The sequence below is a fragment of the Monodelphis domestica genome, chromosome 6, assembly GCF_027887165.1.
Source record: "Monodelphis domestica isolate mMonDom1 chromosome 6, mMonDom1.pri, whole genome shotgun sequence".
NCBI classification, from domain to species: Eukaryota; Metazoa; Chordata; class Mammalia; order Didelphimorphia; family Didelphidae; genus Monodelphis; species Monodelphis domestica.
The window spans coordinates 210,707,799-210,725,735 of record NC_077232.1 but is presented as its reverse complement, the minus strand read 5'-3'; the positions used below and the strand labels follow the sequence as shown (position 1 = coordinate 210,725,735).

The 17,937-nt window shown below is 35.1% G+C and overlaps 1 protein-coding gene across 7 annotated transcripts in view; it reads right to left on the bottom strand.

Annotated features, from left to right (window-relative positions):
* CLCN3 (chloride voltage-gated channel 3) overlaps nt 1-17,937 on the bottom strand; it is a 145,344-nt gene that overhangs the window by 51,965 nt on the left and 75,442 nt on the right. Inside the window, exon 1 of one of the 7 annotated variants that reach the window (XM_007496136.3) lies at nt 11,213-11,601. The exons of 5 other annotated variants lie outside the window; for them this stretch is intronic. In XM_007496136.3, coding sequence (XP_007496198.1) covers nt 11,213-11,291 — 79 coding nt within the window. In that variant the 5' untranslated portion in view covers nt 11,292-11,601. Of the gene's footprint in view, nt 1-11,212; nt 11,602-17,937 lie in introns of those variants that run through there. One more of the 7 variants, XM_007496135.2, reaches the window with a different exon arrangement.

Below are 17,937 nucleotides of genomic sequence, written 5' to 3'. Positions count from 1 at the left end.
AGACTCTAAATGAGCATCCCAGTGCAAACAACAACATGGAAATAGGTTCTGATCAAGGACACAAGTAATACCCAATGAAATTGTGTGTTGGCTGTGGAAAGGGTGAGTGGAGGGGAGGGAGGGAAACAATGTGATTATTGTAACCAAGGAATAATGTTCTAAATTGACTAAATAAACTAATTCAAATGGAAAAAAAAGAAAAGGTACATAATCTTGATCTTCCTGTCCCTTTAGAGAGGCAGTTTTTCTACCTCCACTCTGCCTCTCAGCTATTTAATCCTTTCTGCTAATAAAATTTCTCTATTTTCTAAGATTTTATTTAGAGCCTTTAATTCTTCAAGTGAGCTGCCAGCCCAAACCTGATCAGTCCTCCCACAACAATTAAACATAAAAGAACAATAGGAAGATAGTGGCTAAATCCTGGTCTGTTTCTGTTTAACCTCCAGCAAATATAAAATGAAGACAAGAATAACGAGGACTATTCAATAAGAAATGGTACAACATTAAAATATGGACAGTTAAATCAAGAAACCAGATGACATACTAGGGAGGCAACATGAAGTCATAGACAGAGCGAGCCCTGACAGCAGAGCCCAGGAGATCTAGGTGCAGACAGAGAATTTGCCACTAACTTCCTCTTTTGTGAATAGAATGTATCAGAACAGATATAGCTCTCAAGTATGATCTAGTTCCACCATTCTATAAGACTATAAATCTAAGAGAAAGTTTTAAACAGTCTTCAGTCAAAATATTTTTATCTAAGGTCTATAAGACAAATAAATTACATAAAAATGCTAATGACAATCAGCTAATGATTAAATAACTACTTATATGTTTATATTTACATATATATCTTGAAAGAAATCCTGCAAAATTATAATAGGACACAAAAAATTATCCTGATGTTAATTTTGTGTAAAGTTTTGAAGAATGAGACATGGGTTGGTCAAAAGACTAAAGAGATTGGAGCCTTAACTATGATTTGTGACTCTAGGTAAGTCACTTTACCCTGTACACCTCAGTTTCCTCATCTACAAAATTAGCTCAAGAAGGAAATTTGAAACCACTCTGGTATCTTTGCCAAGAAAATTCCAAATGGGATTACAAAGAATCAGACACTATTGAAATTGCCAACATCACACTGTCTATTCCACAGGTGAAATAACTATTTCTTCAACCTAACTCCATATTGCTAGAACTTGAGAAATTGCAAGATCCTTATTCCTCTCAATGTTTTTCCTAAAATGTGGTTCCAGAACCAAATACTACTCCTTATATATAGTCTGACTTGAGTAGAAAGTAGAAGAGCCTTCTTATTCTTTGAAGGTAAGTTCTCCATGCAGTCATCTGAAGCCTAAGTGTAATTTCCAACATATTTCCAAAAATGTCAAGTGAAATCACATGAAGTAAAGACCTACACACACATACGTGCACACGCACACATGCAGGAGGCATATGTGTTATATCCACAATGCCTACTACAACAATCAATACTCTATAATGAAAAAGCTTATATCACTACATATCAACTAAGGTGGAGTCCTGTTTTTCCAAATAGTATAAACTTTTTTAAGCAGTAGATATTTGCTGATTTAACATGGAAAACAGACAAGAAATATTATATAAGGTGCAAAAGGAGATGGAAGTACAAAAAAAAGGAGTAACAAATGCTAAACTTGTTTTCTTTCAATAAGCTTATAGAAAAGGAGACAGGACAAAGGAAATATCAAACTAGTTCAAATATTAACAATATCACAAACAAACGAATTAAGAGTTGAATTCTTTCAGCATAATAAATGGAATCATAATTTTTCACATACACACTTTGATGGTACTTCAATACCTCCTTTGGCACTTCCTTCATAAACAAGGGTCATGGATGTCTCTTTCCAAGTATAGCTCTTGTCAATGTCCTGCCCTAAATCTTCAACATGTTATAAAACCAAAATGTTTAGGAAAATTTATTTCTTTCATGGCATAGAGCCAATTCCACTGAAATGTAAAGCATTTCTATAAATTAAACTGGTCCACCTTCTTTAATGATCATCTATCTTTCCAATATTATCTATTATGCAGCTTCTTTTACACAGATCTTTGTTGATAATGTGTTATATACCTACTCACGCTCACTCTATAATCCTTTTTTATGATCCTCAACTTTAATTGTATAGTATTCCATGACTCCAAGATATAAAAGCATCATCTGAAAAATACTTATCATTGTCAAAGAGATGAGCTTCAATTTCATGAAAAAGACTTAGAGTCAATAAAAGTACTGCGCAATTTTTCAAAGACCTACACTCTTTCTCCTATTCAATCCTGGTTCCACAAAGTGTCAGAATCATAACAATCAAAAAATCACAATACAAGACTAAGTAAGTACTTAATCTTAAAATGGCTAAATTTGAAAATGTTTAATTTATATACAATTATACACAATAATGAAAAAATGAAAAATATTTAAATGATACTCAAACTTAGATCAAGGGCTCGCAACCTGAAGCCTTAGAATTGGTGTTTCTTGCAAATATTTTAATAACTATATTTCAATAAGTGGTTTCCTTGGTAAATCTATATGTTTTTTTAATGTACCTTAAAATATTATTCTGAGAAGGGCATCCATAGGCTTTATTAGACTATTAAAGGGGTCCATGAAACAAACAAAAAAACCCTCAAGATCCCTGGACTATTTCTTCTATCCAATTTTATTTCATATTAATGGCAGTGTAAACAGTTACATGAATAATACAAAGACAGAATATTATCCTGAAGCTCAATAAAAGGATCATCTCAAGTTTCAATTATGATAGTTAAATTTATGTAATATTTATTGCTAAAGGGAAACTGATAGGAAGGGGGCAAATTTCTCACCATGATTCTAAACAATTTTGTAACTAATGAAAGTATGCATAACAACTGATAATGCTTGTTCCAGAATACTTGAGATAAAAATAGAGATTATAGGATAATCTGATCAGTAATGGTTGCCAAGATGTAATGAAGCATGTCCCTATGATTGAGATTAAAGAAAGCAAATCATACGTATTATCAGTAATACAGTCTACCATCTGATCATCTCTTTTGCTTATAATACCTACAGAGAGCACCTTATACTTCCAAAGTAAGTTTTTTATTAAATGGCAAACACCTTAATAACTAAGTCATTAATTTTTAAACTGTTTAATAGTTTAACTGAATAAATATTGTACTTTTGGAAGTTGATAGTTTCCCATATATTTCTAATGATACACGCCTTACATGTAAGGAGTGTCACCAAAGTAACATAATTATAAAATAAAGTGGACTGGTCATGTTGGGAGAAAGACAAGAGTGGAATAATACTGTAAAAGAAAACTGAGAAGGTAGTCTCCCCCTCATTTTGTAGCAAGAAACACAGAAAATAACAAAAGATGTCCAAGTTGGGGTCTGTATTATAGAGAAAATGGCCATATATGCATTTAAAGAGATCATAAAGCATTTAAGTATTAGCTAATAACTAAACTGTATTCTCTAAAAGTCAAGTAAAAGGTAGAGACTTCTGTAGAACCACAATTAAAGGGCATGACTTTGATAAAGATTAAGCAAAGATGACTGAGGAGGAATGGTTAGGCAGGTAGGAGGAAAATTAGGAGAGAGATCATCACAAAAACTCAGAAAGGAAAGAGTATATTGAAGAAGAGGGTAATCAACTGTGTTGGGTAGAGAACCAGGTCTGGCAGTGAGAGGTCTTAGGTTTTCAAATCTGGTCTTACAATACTTCCTAGCTGTGTGACCTGGGGCAAATCACTTTACCCCAATTGCTTAGCCCACATCACTCTTCTGCCTAGGAACTGATACAGTATTACTTCTAAGAGAAAAGATAAGGGTTATTTAACCAAAAATAAATAAATAAATAAATAAATGAACAATAGTGAAGAGCTGGACTATAGGGCCAAGAATGGTAAGAGATAAAAGAAAGGTAACAGCATTGTAATAGTGTGAAAGAACAGAATCTATATCATCTCCAATCTTCATTCCCATCCCTTATCTGTAAACTCTGTAAACTTCTTACTAGACTCTATTCTGAGCCCTTTCCTTTTTCTTCCTATCTCCCTCAGTAATCTTACCAGTTGCATATTATACTTATCTCTGTGCAGATAACTACTCCCATATCCATGTGGGAATTACATTGGCATCCAGTTGTGACATTGCCATCACCAGGTAGAATATTTCCCTCTAGATGATGCACATCCATATGTATTTCAAATTAGTTCCATCAACATTTAAGAGCCAACCCATGCCAAACACTGTCCAAAGGTCCTTGGAATATAAAAATAGAAATGAAAACGCCTACCCTAAAGAGCCAAACATTCTGCTGGAGGAAAAACATGCACACAAAGGAATTTGGATCAGGAAAGCACTAACAACTGGGGAAATCAGAAAAGGCCATATTTCAGTGGTAGAACCAGCTGAGCCTAGAAGACATTTCAAGAGACAAAGTTAAGAAGGAAAAGCATTTCAGGTGGTGTACACAATAACATGTGCAGACACACAGAGGCAAAAGACAGAATGTTACATGCAGCAACAAGAAAGCTGACTTAGGTAGGCCATGGAATGCAAAACTGCAGTAGCTCCAAAGAAATGGGAAATGTACAAGTTTAGAAACCTCTCCATCCCAAATATCCACATAAGCCATTTGTGCCCAACTGTGGTACAACCTCCCAAGATCTTACTGATCTGATAGCCACATTGAAACATACTATACTTAAGTACAACCTTGAAGGAAGCTGGGGTTTCTGTGAGTATATGGTACGTATTCTAAGTATTCTATAAGCATAATCCAATGTGCAAAAAACAGTGAAAACAGGAAAGAAAAGAGCGAGGAGGCAAGTTTGATGGGAAAGTAAAATGCAGAAAGGTAGGCTAGAGCAAGATTGTAGACTGATTTGATCAGACCTAGTCTTTAAAAATATTAATTTGGCATTATAGGAAAAATTAGGTTTAGAGCAACATTTTACACTCTATACCAAGCTAAATTCAAAATGGGTATATGACTTAAATATAAAGAGTCAAATTACAAATAAATTAGGTGAACATAGAATAGTATACCTGTCAGATCTGTGGGAAAGGAATTTAAGACTAAGCAGAGAGAATATTGCAAAATGTAAAATGAATGGCTTTGATTACATCAAATTAAAAAGGTTTTGTACAAACAAAACCAATGCAACCACAATTATAAGGAAAGCAATAAATTGAAGAACATTTTTATAACAAAACTCTCTAATGAAGGTTTAATTTCCCAAATATATAAGGAACTAAGTCAAATCAAGCCATTCCCCAATAAACACATGGTCAAGGGACATGAATACGCAGTTTTCACAAGATGAAATCAAAATATCAATAAACACATGAAAAAGTGTTCTAAATTCCTCCTGATTAGAGAAATGCAAATTAAAACGACCCTGAGGTACTACCTTACACCTAGTAGACTGGCCAATATAGCAGCAAAAGAAAGTGATAAGTATTGGAGACTAATACATTGCTGGTGGAATTGTGAATTGGTCCAACCATTCTAGAAAGCAATTTGGAACTATGCACAAAAGGCTTTAAATTGAATGCCTACCCTTTGACCTAGCTATACCACCACTGGGTTTGTACCCAAAAGTGACAAAGAAAATGACTTGTACAAAAATATTTATAGCCGCACTCTTTGTGGTACCAAAAAATTGGAAAATGAGGGGGTGTCCATTGATTGGGGAATGGCTGAACAAATTGTGGTATCTGATGGTGATGGAATACTATTTAGCTGAAAGGAATGATAAACTGGAGGAATTCCATGTGAACTGGAATGACCTCCAGGAACTGATGCAGAGTGAGAGAAGCAGAACCAGGAGGACATTGTACAGAGGGATGGATACATTATGGCACAATTGAATGTAATGGACTTTTCTACTAGCAGCAATGCAATGACCCAGGACAATTCAGAGGAACTTGTGAGAAAGAACACTATTTACATCCAGAAAAGTAACTGGAAACTAAATAAAGCATTTCTAAAGAATTGGGTGGTAAAAGAATGAATTATTTAAAAAACTGCAAATTTCATCTATGAAATATTAAATTATATATCAAAATATAAGGGATACAGGTAAAGCAATTGGGAGGAAGAAATTCTTATCTTTAAATGCTTTCATCAACAAAAGAAAGAACAAATCAATAAACTGGGTACACAATTTTACAAACTGAAATGATGAGAAAAAATAGGCAAAGGAAAAATTTGCAAATTCTTAGAATTGTTTTGTTTTTCTTCTCGAAAGTAATTTATTTCATACAAGGCTTGTCTTGATTACAGCTCATAATATGAAATAGAAGGCTCTGTAAAATTCAACTACATCTGTGGAAAAGCAAACATTTTAATTTATTAATGGCTGACTGAAATTAACTTCCTCTTTTGTGGCATTTGACAATCTCCAAGAGAGATTTTAGAGAAAAGCAAAATACAACTCATTAATTTTCAAATTGTTATTCTACACTGTATTTCTAATTTCATCATTACTATTAAACTGTAAAGTATATTTGGGCAGGAAACTGTTTTATCTAAAATAAATGAAAGCCAAATTGAATTGGACTTTTGTTACTTATCTCACTCCTAAATATGAAGTTCATTTCTAACATATCTACACACCTTTTCCCACAAATGGTCAAAGGATACCAACAGTCTACTTTCTACACCCTCATTTCCATGCATCCCCTATAGAAAAGATTCATTTTGGGATATGTGGAAATTAGGAGAGTTTTACTATCTTCTGACAGAGGCTCTTAGCATATTTTTAAAGGGGCATTGCTCCACAAGGACCATTCCATTCACTAGTAGTAGTTTAGTATCTATGTCAATAATGTGAGCTCTCCTAATTTTATCCCAGATGCTCATTTCCAACCTCTCTTTTTTACCATGGAGTATAATTCCATTACAATCATGATGAGAACTGAAGACATAGAATTTTATATACTTTCTTCAGGCAATGTGGGAATTTGTTTAGCTTTGCTATCCATGTGTCATTTTACATAGTTTTTGTTTTGTTTCAGTAGGGGAAATGGTAAAGAGAGAAAAATAAATGCTTGTTACTTTTTTAAAAAAAGTTCATGTAAAAAAAAAATCAACCTATTTTCAAGGAATAAAGGCAAAGAGCACTATGATTACATTCCAAATTTCCTCAAATAAATTATCTGTCTCCACATGATTATGGCTTCATATCAACAAGCAGACACACAAATGTAAGATGACTTCTTACTTATTGCCTTAGGAGAAAGGAAAAGAACCAAGTAACCTGTGCCATTAAAGCTTAGCCTCTATGATAACAAACTATATCACAGATATTTAAAAAATTCAATTTGGAAAGATTGGAAAAATAAGTGTTCGAGAATCGTACAAGGGAAATAACACCTGCAAGCAATATCTACGAAGCCCATTAAATTAGTAAATGATGGGAAAGGGTCTAAAATTTAGGTTCATCTGGTCTCCCCAGTTAGCCCTCTGATAAGAAATAGTCATCATGGATTAGGGAAATAATGGCAATGTGTTTGTTGATAAACATAGCTTCAGAATTTAAGAAATAAAATTATCTTTAGTAAAATAAACTCCCAATTCTCCTTTAATTTTTGTTAGACATATGTTATAATTTTATGTATAATATAATCATTTAATAAAATAACACTCAACAATTCCCAACAGATTAAAATTGAAAATACCAATAAAAGGCTCAACAGCTGAGACACAAGTAAGCTTAAGAGTTCAAAAAAGAGACAAAGAAATCTCAATGTTTTCAAAAGTATCATGATTTAAAAACAAATACTTAAGACAGGAGAAGTCTACAGCCATGAAAAATCCAACTCATAAAAAACAAGCCCTACAAGGATATGGCAGGTGTCCTACCCAGTTGGAAGGTCATGAATCCAAATAACACTTCTGACTTTATGGCATATCATGACAGTATAAAATTAACCATAGTAGAATGTCAGTTAATTTTAGATAGTAGGGCTGAGGTAGGTAACAAGGAATTAAAATTTGGCATGGTAGCAAAAGCAAGTAAAGAAAGGCTATATATTCTCATTCTTATTTCAGTACAAAAACAAAATTCTTGATAGCAAATAAACACTGTTCTTTTGATCTCTATCCAATTATAATCATTATTAAGTTGGATTATAGAAAGAAAAAATCCAAAGGAATTTAATTTTCTATTTGGATGAGGTAAGTATATTAAAATTGTCTTCCCAATAGTCCCATGGCAGTACGCTAAATGAGCTACAGGATCTCCCTTTGGAGTTATGAGCAAAGAACTGCCTGGATTCATAACGAAGTGTCAAGAATCCTAACTGAGAATATGTAATATATACAGAATGAGAAGAAACTTAGCCATCAGAAAATAAACCAACAAGCTGTATTAACATATGCATTCAGATTGTTAAGAAATGGCCTAAGCTTCACAAGAAGAGGATGAAAGATCCAAAGCCCTTCTCTCCATTTTTAAGCAGAAATGCCTAAAATGTGCAAGATCTCCACAATCAGAACCTTATCTCCAACTACAGGCTTACAGAAAACTCTTGGCTCTATCCAATTTGCTAAGCCCCCAAACATAACTAATATTTCCTGTTTCTTCACTTTAGCTCAATGAAGCTGATTTTCTTCATCTGAGAAGGATTTTTCTCCTAAACCAACATATGAAAACCTTACTCATTCTTTATAGCCCAGCTCAAATGTCACCTCCTTCCATGAAATATTTCCTAGATACCACTGCCAGAAAAGAACTAAACAGTACTCATACAACTCATATACCATGTTACTGCCCAGTTTTGTAATAATTTGTATATATATATTACATGCACTACTAACAAGTAGTTCTGGAAAGTAGGGATTCACTTTTCTGATACTGTCAAGGGCAGGTGCCTATCACAGAACTAGATGTCACTGTCAATATGTGCTAACAGGCTGATTATCAAAGGAACATAAGTTATGAGATTTTTAGGCAAAAGATTTTTTGTTACAGTTGGTTTGTTTTAAGGGAGGAAAAACCCAAACCTTCAAGAGTCTCTCTCAAACCCATGCACAAAATCATAGAAAAAGCCATACTGTTACTCCATTGTCCATCTGTCCAGATTCTGGCTCTGTCAACATTAACGAGACATTATGTGGGTGAACATGGAAAATTCTCTTCAAACCTATTCTAAAAAGGCACTAGAACATTACAAACAGTCCCACTTCCATATAATAACCCAATATATATCATACATTCACATACTTATACCTTACTCAAATAACCTATGTATATACTTAGCCTACATAACAACTGGTTATAGGCTTTTTAAAATCCCTAAAATAAACCCGTTTTAGAAAATTCAAAAATTTTAAATGTACCTTAAGTTTTAATAGCTTAAAATGATCTTTATTCTCTTTTGGGGGCTAAAATTCTTTATCAAGTTTTAAAAGCAAATCTTCTACCTATGCTCTAATATTGCTAAAGCTAGTAAATACATGGTCATCTTACTCCTATGATTAGGGATCTGCTAGACCAGAGATCCTTAGCCTTTCTTGTGTTATAGATGCAGTATGATAAGGTCTATTGACCCCTTCTCAGGATAATGTTTTTAAATGAAGTTAAATAAATTGGAAATAATAAAAAACCAAATATATTGAATATATTTTTAAAGTTTGAGGATTTCAAGTTAGGACCTCCTCTTACAGACATTAATCAAATAACCTCCCAAGAGAACATGAAGACTTACTACATATAGGCAGAAGAAAAATTACGAGCATGTGATAAGTACTTCATTGGTGACTGCTAATAATGATTATGCCATCTCTCTCACAGATCATAGTATGGTTTCCATTAGCTGATCAAAGAAGATACACTGTAAAACAAGTACTATAAGGGCTGACAGATTTCATATAGAGAATTCAAATTTCTTGATCCCCAAGACTATCATTCACATTGAAGGCATGTTGTAATAGACCAGAGAAAACACAGGCTGTCTTGTTTTATTGCTTGATTATCATGCAGTGAATAATGTTACAACTGGTGAACAAGTTCACCTTCTTTTAGCTTTCACCTTTTTAAGAAAGGACTAGTTGTAACATAAGCAGTTATTTATGAACCAAAAAAAATCATTTCAAATTATTTTTAATTAAACCACTCTATTGAACAAAGTTTATTACCTAAAAATCAAGATATCCAGAACATTATAGGATAATAAAATAGTTAATTCTAATGCAATTTGCTAAAAGTAAATATAAGATAACATTAGCACACAAAGTCTTGAAATCTATAAGCTGAAAAGAAAAGAAATCCATGGCCTAAATTTTGAGTTTCAGTTTATAAACCAAGTCCTCATTCAAAAAGATGCAATGAATTGACTTTAGTGCATATAAAACCTTCCTAAAACATTAAATGCTGACAAGAATGTAGTAAGTCATCTGAATGAAAATGAGAGAATAAAGTATAAATAGCAGAAATTGAAATGCTAACCAAACAACCTATGCCAAGATAGTTGATGTGACTGAATGCATTGAACAAAAATCAAATTTATCTGATGTGCAGAAATCACATCAAAATTTATGTTTTTACAATGAAATTATAAGTTTGAAAAGAAACGCTTCCCCGAGGAAGGTAGGGGGTAAACCCCAGACAAATTTAAATTGATATTAAGTGGAAAAAGTGCAAAAAAAAAAATTATGTTCTCCATTATCAAAGATCTGTTTTCTAAAGAAGTAAAGCATATTGTTTTTCCCGTGTCAACCATTATTGCCCTAGTAAACCAGTAAAACAAGTGATAAATACGCCTGCTAAACACGGAAGATGGAGGCATTCTCAAATGAGATCTGAAGCAACCTTATATTGCCACAGAGGGGGTGGAAAAACCAGGACTGCATAAAGATCTGTAAATGCTGTAGTCTCTCATCCATCCCACCTCCCCCAAACCCAGCCGGCCACGAGAGCACCAAAAGCAGTGGTCAGGAGGAGGAAGAGCCGAAGGAGGCAACGGGAGAAGAGGGAAGGGGAAGGAGGAAAAAGGAAAGGGAAAGGGAAGAAAAAGGGGGGCTGGGGAGGAAAAGAAAGGAGGAGGGAGAGTGGGGGAAAAAAGAGATTGGGGAAAGAAGAGAAAGAAGACCACGAGGAGGAGGGCGGCAGAGCCTGCAAGAGAGCTGGGTCAGGGCCCAGCCGACCCCCGGGGGTGCTGTTACCTCTTTTATGTAATTCTCGCAGGGGAATGTTGTCTCCTCCCCCATCGTAGGGCAAATAAGGATCGGAAGAAACATCCATGAGTAGACTTAAATTTTTAAAAAGAAAAAAAAATGAAAGAAAGGAAGGAGGAAATTGAGAGAAAGGGCAGACTTCTGGCTTAAAAGCCCGAGAGCCCCGGCTCTCCGGGGGTGGTGGCGGCAGCGGTGGCGGAAAGCTGCGAAGGGGCCATATTTGATCCGGCTTAGAACGGAGGCTGCTCCACTGGCTCCAGCCACCACCGGCCCTTCCACTGCCAATGATGTCATCAAAGGGAAATTATTGCAGCCCGGGTTGCTAGTGGCTACAATCTAGCAGGGTTTAGGGGCGGAACAGCCTTCTTAATAGGGCTCAGCTACGTAAATGATGACTAAGCTCCAAGTAATAACAGACAAAACTGGTTTGGGGGGGAACACTTATAGCTTCTGAAGCAACTAAAGGAAGAAAATACAAGCATTTTTTTAACCCTTGCCATTTTTCTTAACATTAAAAAAACCTTTACTCTTTTAATAGCCATGTATGAAAAAGGTGGGTTTTGAAATGGACAATATTCATTTTCCTTTGATACACATTGTGCATCTGGCATGTTGCAATGTATGTCTATTTCCTTAGATTATAAATACATATGACCTCAGCTGAAGAATAAATTAAGAAATCAGGATTCTCCACATTTTCAGGCAACAACATACTAAGGAGCTCCAACACTTGCTACAAGGAAATGACAACAATTTTGCTATACTAATAAAAAACTCAATGTACAATAAAAAGGTCAATGTACAGCAACCTTCCATAAAGAAAGGTCCAAGTTCATTCAGCTGAATACAATAACTCAACCCATCACCTAAACATTTTTTTCAAGGGACTAGCTACTAAAACTTAAATACTGAAGAGATTGAAAATACAAAGAAAAAGATCTAATAACTTAATTATATATGAAAACTAAGTAATACAGGATTTTATAGCTTATGCAAGGTTACATTCTTTATGTATATATGGCATACACATGTAATATGTGTTCTTCACAAAACCCTAGGTAAGTAGTAGTATCCTTATTTTGGGAATTGTAGCTCAGAGAGTTCAGAGAGGAATTGTAGCTCAGGTCACATGGCTATTAAGTATCTGAACTATGCCTCAAATTTAGGACTCCTGATTCCATTAAATCATGCTGCCCCTCCAGATAGAAAAACTCATTTTATATATGACTTAATAAATGAATGTGTGTACGTAATGTTTTATGCATAAGCATGTATGTGCATGTTATATGATTAACACAGATAGCATGTAATAATATGAACTAAAATCTCTAATCATGCTCATAGGTTTACCAAACACACTTTGTTTATAACAATCCTGTGAAGTAATGCATTATCTCCATTTTACAGAGGAAGAAACTGAGGCTCCAAAACAGAATTAAGTGATTCTCCTATAACCATCACAAGTGGTAGAGCCAAAATTCAAATCCAGGTCTTCTGATTCCAAGTTTAGCATTCCCTCCACTGTAACAATATTCTAATACCATACCCAGGATTTATACATATTCACAAAATATAGGTATATTTGCTTGCTTTAATTTTCTATTTCTTGAGGTATATATACATGTATACAGATATAAACACATAAATATATTCCAAGTATACATGTGGGCTTGGTCTTTTTTCTCAAGCATTTACATTGAAATTAGAGTGGGGTAAATATTGTAGGAAAAGCACAATAAATTTAATACATCCAAAACCTGACTTTCAGTATGACGAGGACAAGTCATGGATCTCTCAGGGCTTTAGTTTATTTATAAAACAAGGAGAAAAAACTATTCCTTCAGGCTCTAAATCTTATGATTCCACTTATTTCTATAGAATACATACAATTTTGTTGGATAGTCTTGAAGATTCAGAAAGGAAGTAAAATTGTTCTCGTGATGATCCAAAAAATAATAATATTGTTGATAATGATTTCAGACCAAAGTCCAAACACTGAAACTTTACAAAGTGATAAGAACTCATTCTCCTAAAGCTAAGCAGAATACTAAAATATCATTATACAAAAGGATCATGAAGGATCAAGGATCCTCCAAGGATCTATCAAGAAGGATCATGAATGATCTAGATTGAAACAAAAGAAAGTCAATATAAAGAGTATTCCTCTTTCCATTCCAGATACACTTGGAATCTGTTTTTTGTTAAGAAGCAATAGCAAAGAGACTACTCCTGTACAGTGTATAAATTACGTTCATCTATAAATGTCTTCCGCTAAACTAGTAGTCATAATCACAGATCTTTATGTCAACAGATTATCACCCAAAAGAAGGAATATTATATAGGCCTATTATATTCAGAGCACTATTAGATATTTCTTTTATGTATTGATTCTGATATCCCCAAATTAAAATGTGTTTTATTGTCACTCTTAGAAATCTTCACAACATGTTATTCCTGATGTATAGTTTGGTCATACAGGAAGAGGAAAAGTAAAAGAAATATGGTCAACACCAAACAGAAAAGTTATTTTTGACATATCAAGAATTTTCTTATTGTAGAATATACTTACCAAGTATTCTTAAGAAAAAGTTTTGTCCTTGAACCCTAAATTACTTTTAAAATACATATGAAAAGTTGTAAATAATTAAAATGAATCTCCTAAACTTGCTGATTTTAAGCTAAAGTGCTTCCCATCCACTTGCAGGGCTGGAAAGGCCTTACAGATTAGAGGGTGCTGTAAAATGAGGCCTTTGACTAAGACTAGATTTAACTGACTTATAATAACTAGGGTTAAATGGAGCCCAAGTGGTGGGGGAAGAGAGACTGAGGAATCTGCCACAGATTTAAGAACCCTTGCAAAGTCTTAGAAAATAGCTTAAAATGGAATCCATAGAAAGAAGGGGGAAAAAATGGAAAGATGGTAATAAAGTAACCAGGCATTCAGACTTAAGATTTTTACTCTCAAATATTATACCCAAAATGGATGAACTTAAAAATACTGAAGTAAAAAATTTTTTATTGAAACCTCTATGAAGTCAACTAACCAGAAAACATTTTCTTTCCTCCTCAAAATATTACAAAATACTAATAAAATAATACTGTTTTAGACTACAAACATGTAGGTTTGTCAAGGCTTTTTTTTTCCCATCCATGCTTAATATTTATATCAGGACAAGTCATGTTATTTTACTAGAAACTTGTATAACAAGAAAGATCTCATGAGTAGACAAATATAGAAACAATGTTCACCTATTAATAACTTTGGAGAAAGTGTTATCAGCCTCAAATTTAACCACTTCATACCTTATTTTTAATGTGAATATATAAATACTACAATGGGCTACAGGGGATGGAAAAGTGAGATTTAAATAACTATGCTTAGCTTAGTTCAAGAAACATTTATCAATTATCTAGTGTATGTAGAATATTTTTAAGGACTGGAGAAATATAAAGTTTCAGATAATATAAAGTCTCTCAAAGAATTAGAGCCTAGAAAATAATAATAGTAACAATAATAAAACAGACAACTTTAACACCTGCAGTGTGTTGAAAAGAGGAAAAATAAAGTACTTTGTAAAGTCTGAAGGGAAGAAGATTGTTTCTGAGATGGAGGAAAAAAAAGTTTGTTAAAGCATATTAAAGTTGAACTTTAAAGATAGGTAGAATTTAAGAGTCAAAAGGAGAAGAGCATTCAAAGAATAAGATGGCAATTTAAGAAAACATTGGACATGTCTGGAAAACAGTGAAATGTGGATTCAACAAAGGGTAGTTAAAATGAACTTTTTACATTACTTTTAATAAATGCACATTTTTAATAAGAGAAAATTCTACTTTCCACTATAAGCACAGATTTTTATGATAGGTCAAGTCACATATCAGAAAAAAGGTTCATCTCCAGTGGACAGTAAAACAAATTCATTGGTATGTTCAGCAATAAAGGAAAACTGACTTGACTAATAAGATGTCTGTTCTCCTGTGGAATGTTGCCCAGTACAAATGAAATGATGCTAATGTTTTGTACATTTTAATTTGTACTAGTCAATGTACTTACTGAGTAAAAAGCAGCTTCAGAAAACTAAGGAAAAAATTGTAGTTACTTAAGATCTTTATCAATGAATAAAAAACACAAATAATGACTGCCATTGTTTATATATCCCTTTAAGATTTTACAAAACCCATTATGTATTATTTCATTTAACCCATCCTACAGTTCTGTGAGGGAAATACTATTTTTATCTTCATTTTAAAGGAGAGAGAATTGAGGCTAAAAAGTTAAGTGGCTTGCCCAGGATGTTGATATCTTTTGCTTTCTTATATCATGAGAATTTCTCCTGGTATTCTCCTCCTTCCCCTCCCAGAGAGCCATATTATATAACAAAAAATATTTTTAATGAAAAGAAAAAAGTGGAGGAGAAAAAAAAAACAACACAAAACTGATCAATATAATAAAAAAAGGCCTTGGAAATATATGCAATGCATCATATCTAGACCTTCCAACTATGCAAAGGATCTGGATGGGGGAAGTTTTCTTATTTTCTTCTTTGGGTCCATACTTGTTTTTTGTAATCTTCAAATTGTTTTTGTGGTTCTATTTTCCATTTACATTGTTGTATTTATTGTGTACATTGTTTTCTTGGCTCTGCTTATTTCATTCTGTATATCTTTCCAATCCTTAGTATTCCTCATATTATAATTTCTTACAGCACTGTCATATTCCATTACACTCATTCACCAAAATTTGTCTAGTCATTCCCCAATTTTTTCCAATTCTTTGTCACCACAAAAAAAAGTGCTGCTTCAAATATTTTGGGTTATATAGGACCGATGGTTGGAAAAAAAGGCAGAAGAAATCCAGCTCTTTGCTGATACAAAAAACTACAAACAATTTTTCTATGGGCCATTAAAACCCACCACCACTCCCTTGGTATCCTCTGATGGTGACACACTCATAAAAGATAAAAAAGGCATCAGCAACAGGTGGAAAGAACACTTCAGTCAGCTTCTCAACCGACCCTCTTCAGTGGACCAAAGCGCCCTTCACCAGATCCCCCAAAATCGCACCATTGAACAACTTGACGTCCCTCCTTCAATAGAGGAAGTCCAAAAAGCCATTAAACAAATGAGTGCAGGCAAGGCCTAATGAGTGCAGGCAAGGGTAAAGACGGGATCCCAACCGAGGTGGACAAGGCCTTAAATGGAAAGGCACTCCAGGCATTCCACATAGTGCTGACCAGCATATGGGAAGAGGAAGACATGCCCCCAGAACTCAGAGATGCCTCCATCATCCCTATACAAGAACAAAGGCGCACGAGCAGCCTGTGACAACTACAGAGGCATCTCACTACTCTCCACTGCTGGAAAGATCCTCATCTGTGTTATACTCAACAGACTCCTGTCATCTGTTTCAGAGCAGAATCTGCCTGAATCACAATGTGGCTTCCGACCAGATCGCAGCACCATCGACATGGTCTTCATGGTGAGGCAAAAGCAGGAAAAATGCCTTGAGCAGAACCTGAGTCTCTACATTGTCTTCATAGACCTGACAAAGGCATTCGACACAGTGAACAGGGACACATTATAGGTGATCCTTAGCAAGCTCGGTTGCCCAGCAAAATTCGTCAAACTGATCCAGCTCTTCCATGTCGACATGACAGTGGAAGTCCTATCTGGTGGAGAGACTTCCGATCGCTTCAACATCTCCAATGGTGTGAAACAAGGCTGTGTCCTCGCTCCGGTACTATTCAACCTATACTTCACCCAAGTATTACGACATGCTGTGATGGACCTAGACTTGGCTATTGTAAAAAATAGACTCGAATACAGGACTACAATCCCCACGAGCCTTTGCTCCACTTCCCCAGAATGCCTTGTAATCTCACCTGGGCCGAGATCGAGAAGATATTTAAGCAAAGGCTTTTGAAGGCTCTTGGTCTTTTGGACTTCCGTTTTGGAGCAGAGGCGTCTCTTCCATGATGTGAGGTTATTTTGTCTAGGCCTCTGGCCTAGGCACATGTTTCTTACTTGTATATTCTTAATCTTTAACCTTTAATAAACCTCTAAAAAATATAATACTCCTTGCAGAGAGAAACTAATTTCTGCCTCAGATGCCTCAGTCTCCCCATCTCCCCTAAATTTTAATCTTTACACTATACATCAAATACCGACTGGATGGCTCACTATTCGACCTTCGCCTCCTGACTGCAAAAACAAAGACAACAGAGAGACTCATCCTGGAAGCTCTCTTCGCAGATGACTGTGCTCTCATGGCCCACCAAGAAAATCATCTCCAAACCATTGTGGACAGGTTCTCTACCACAACGAAACTGTTTGGCCTGACTATCAGCCTCAGCAAAACAGAGGTGCTGTTCCAACCTGCACCAGGGAGGCCAACTAACCAGCCGTGCATAACTATCAACAGCACGCAGCTTTCTAACGTCAACACTTTCAAGTACCTGGGCAGCACCATGGCCAACGATGGGTCCCTAGACCACGAGATCAATGCCAGGATCCAAAAGGCCAGCCATGCACTTGGGTGGCTGCTCTCCAAAGTCCTCCAACACAGAGGTGTGAGCACTGCGACGAAGCTCAAAGTGTATAATGCAGTGGTCCTCAGCTCGCTCCTGTACGGTTGTGAGACATGGACACTGTACCAGAAGCATATGAAACAGCTGGAGCAATTCCACCAACGCTCCCTCCGGTCAATCATGAGGATC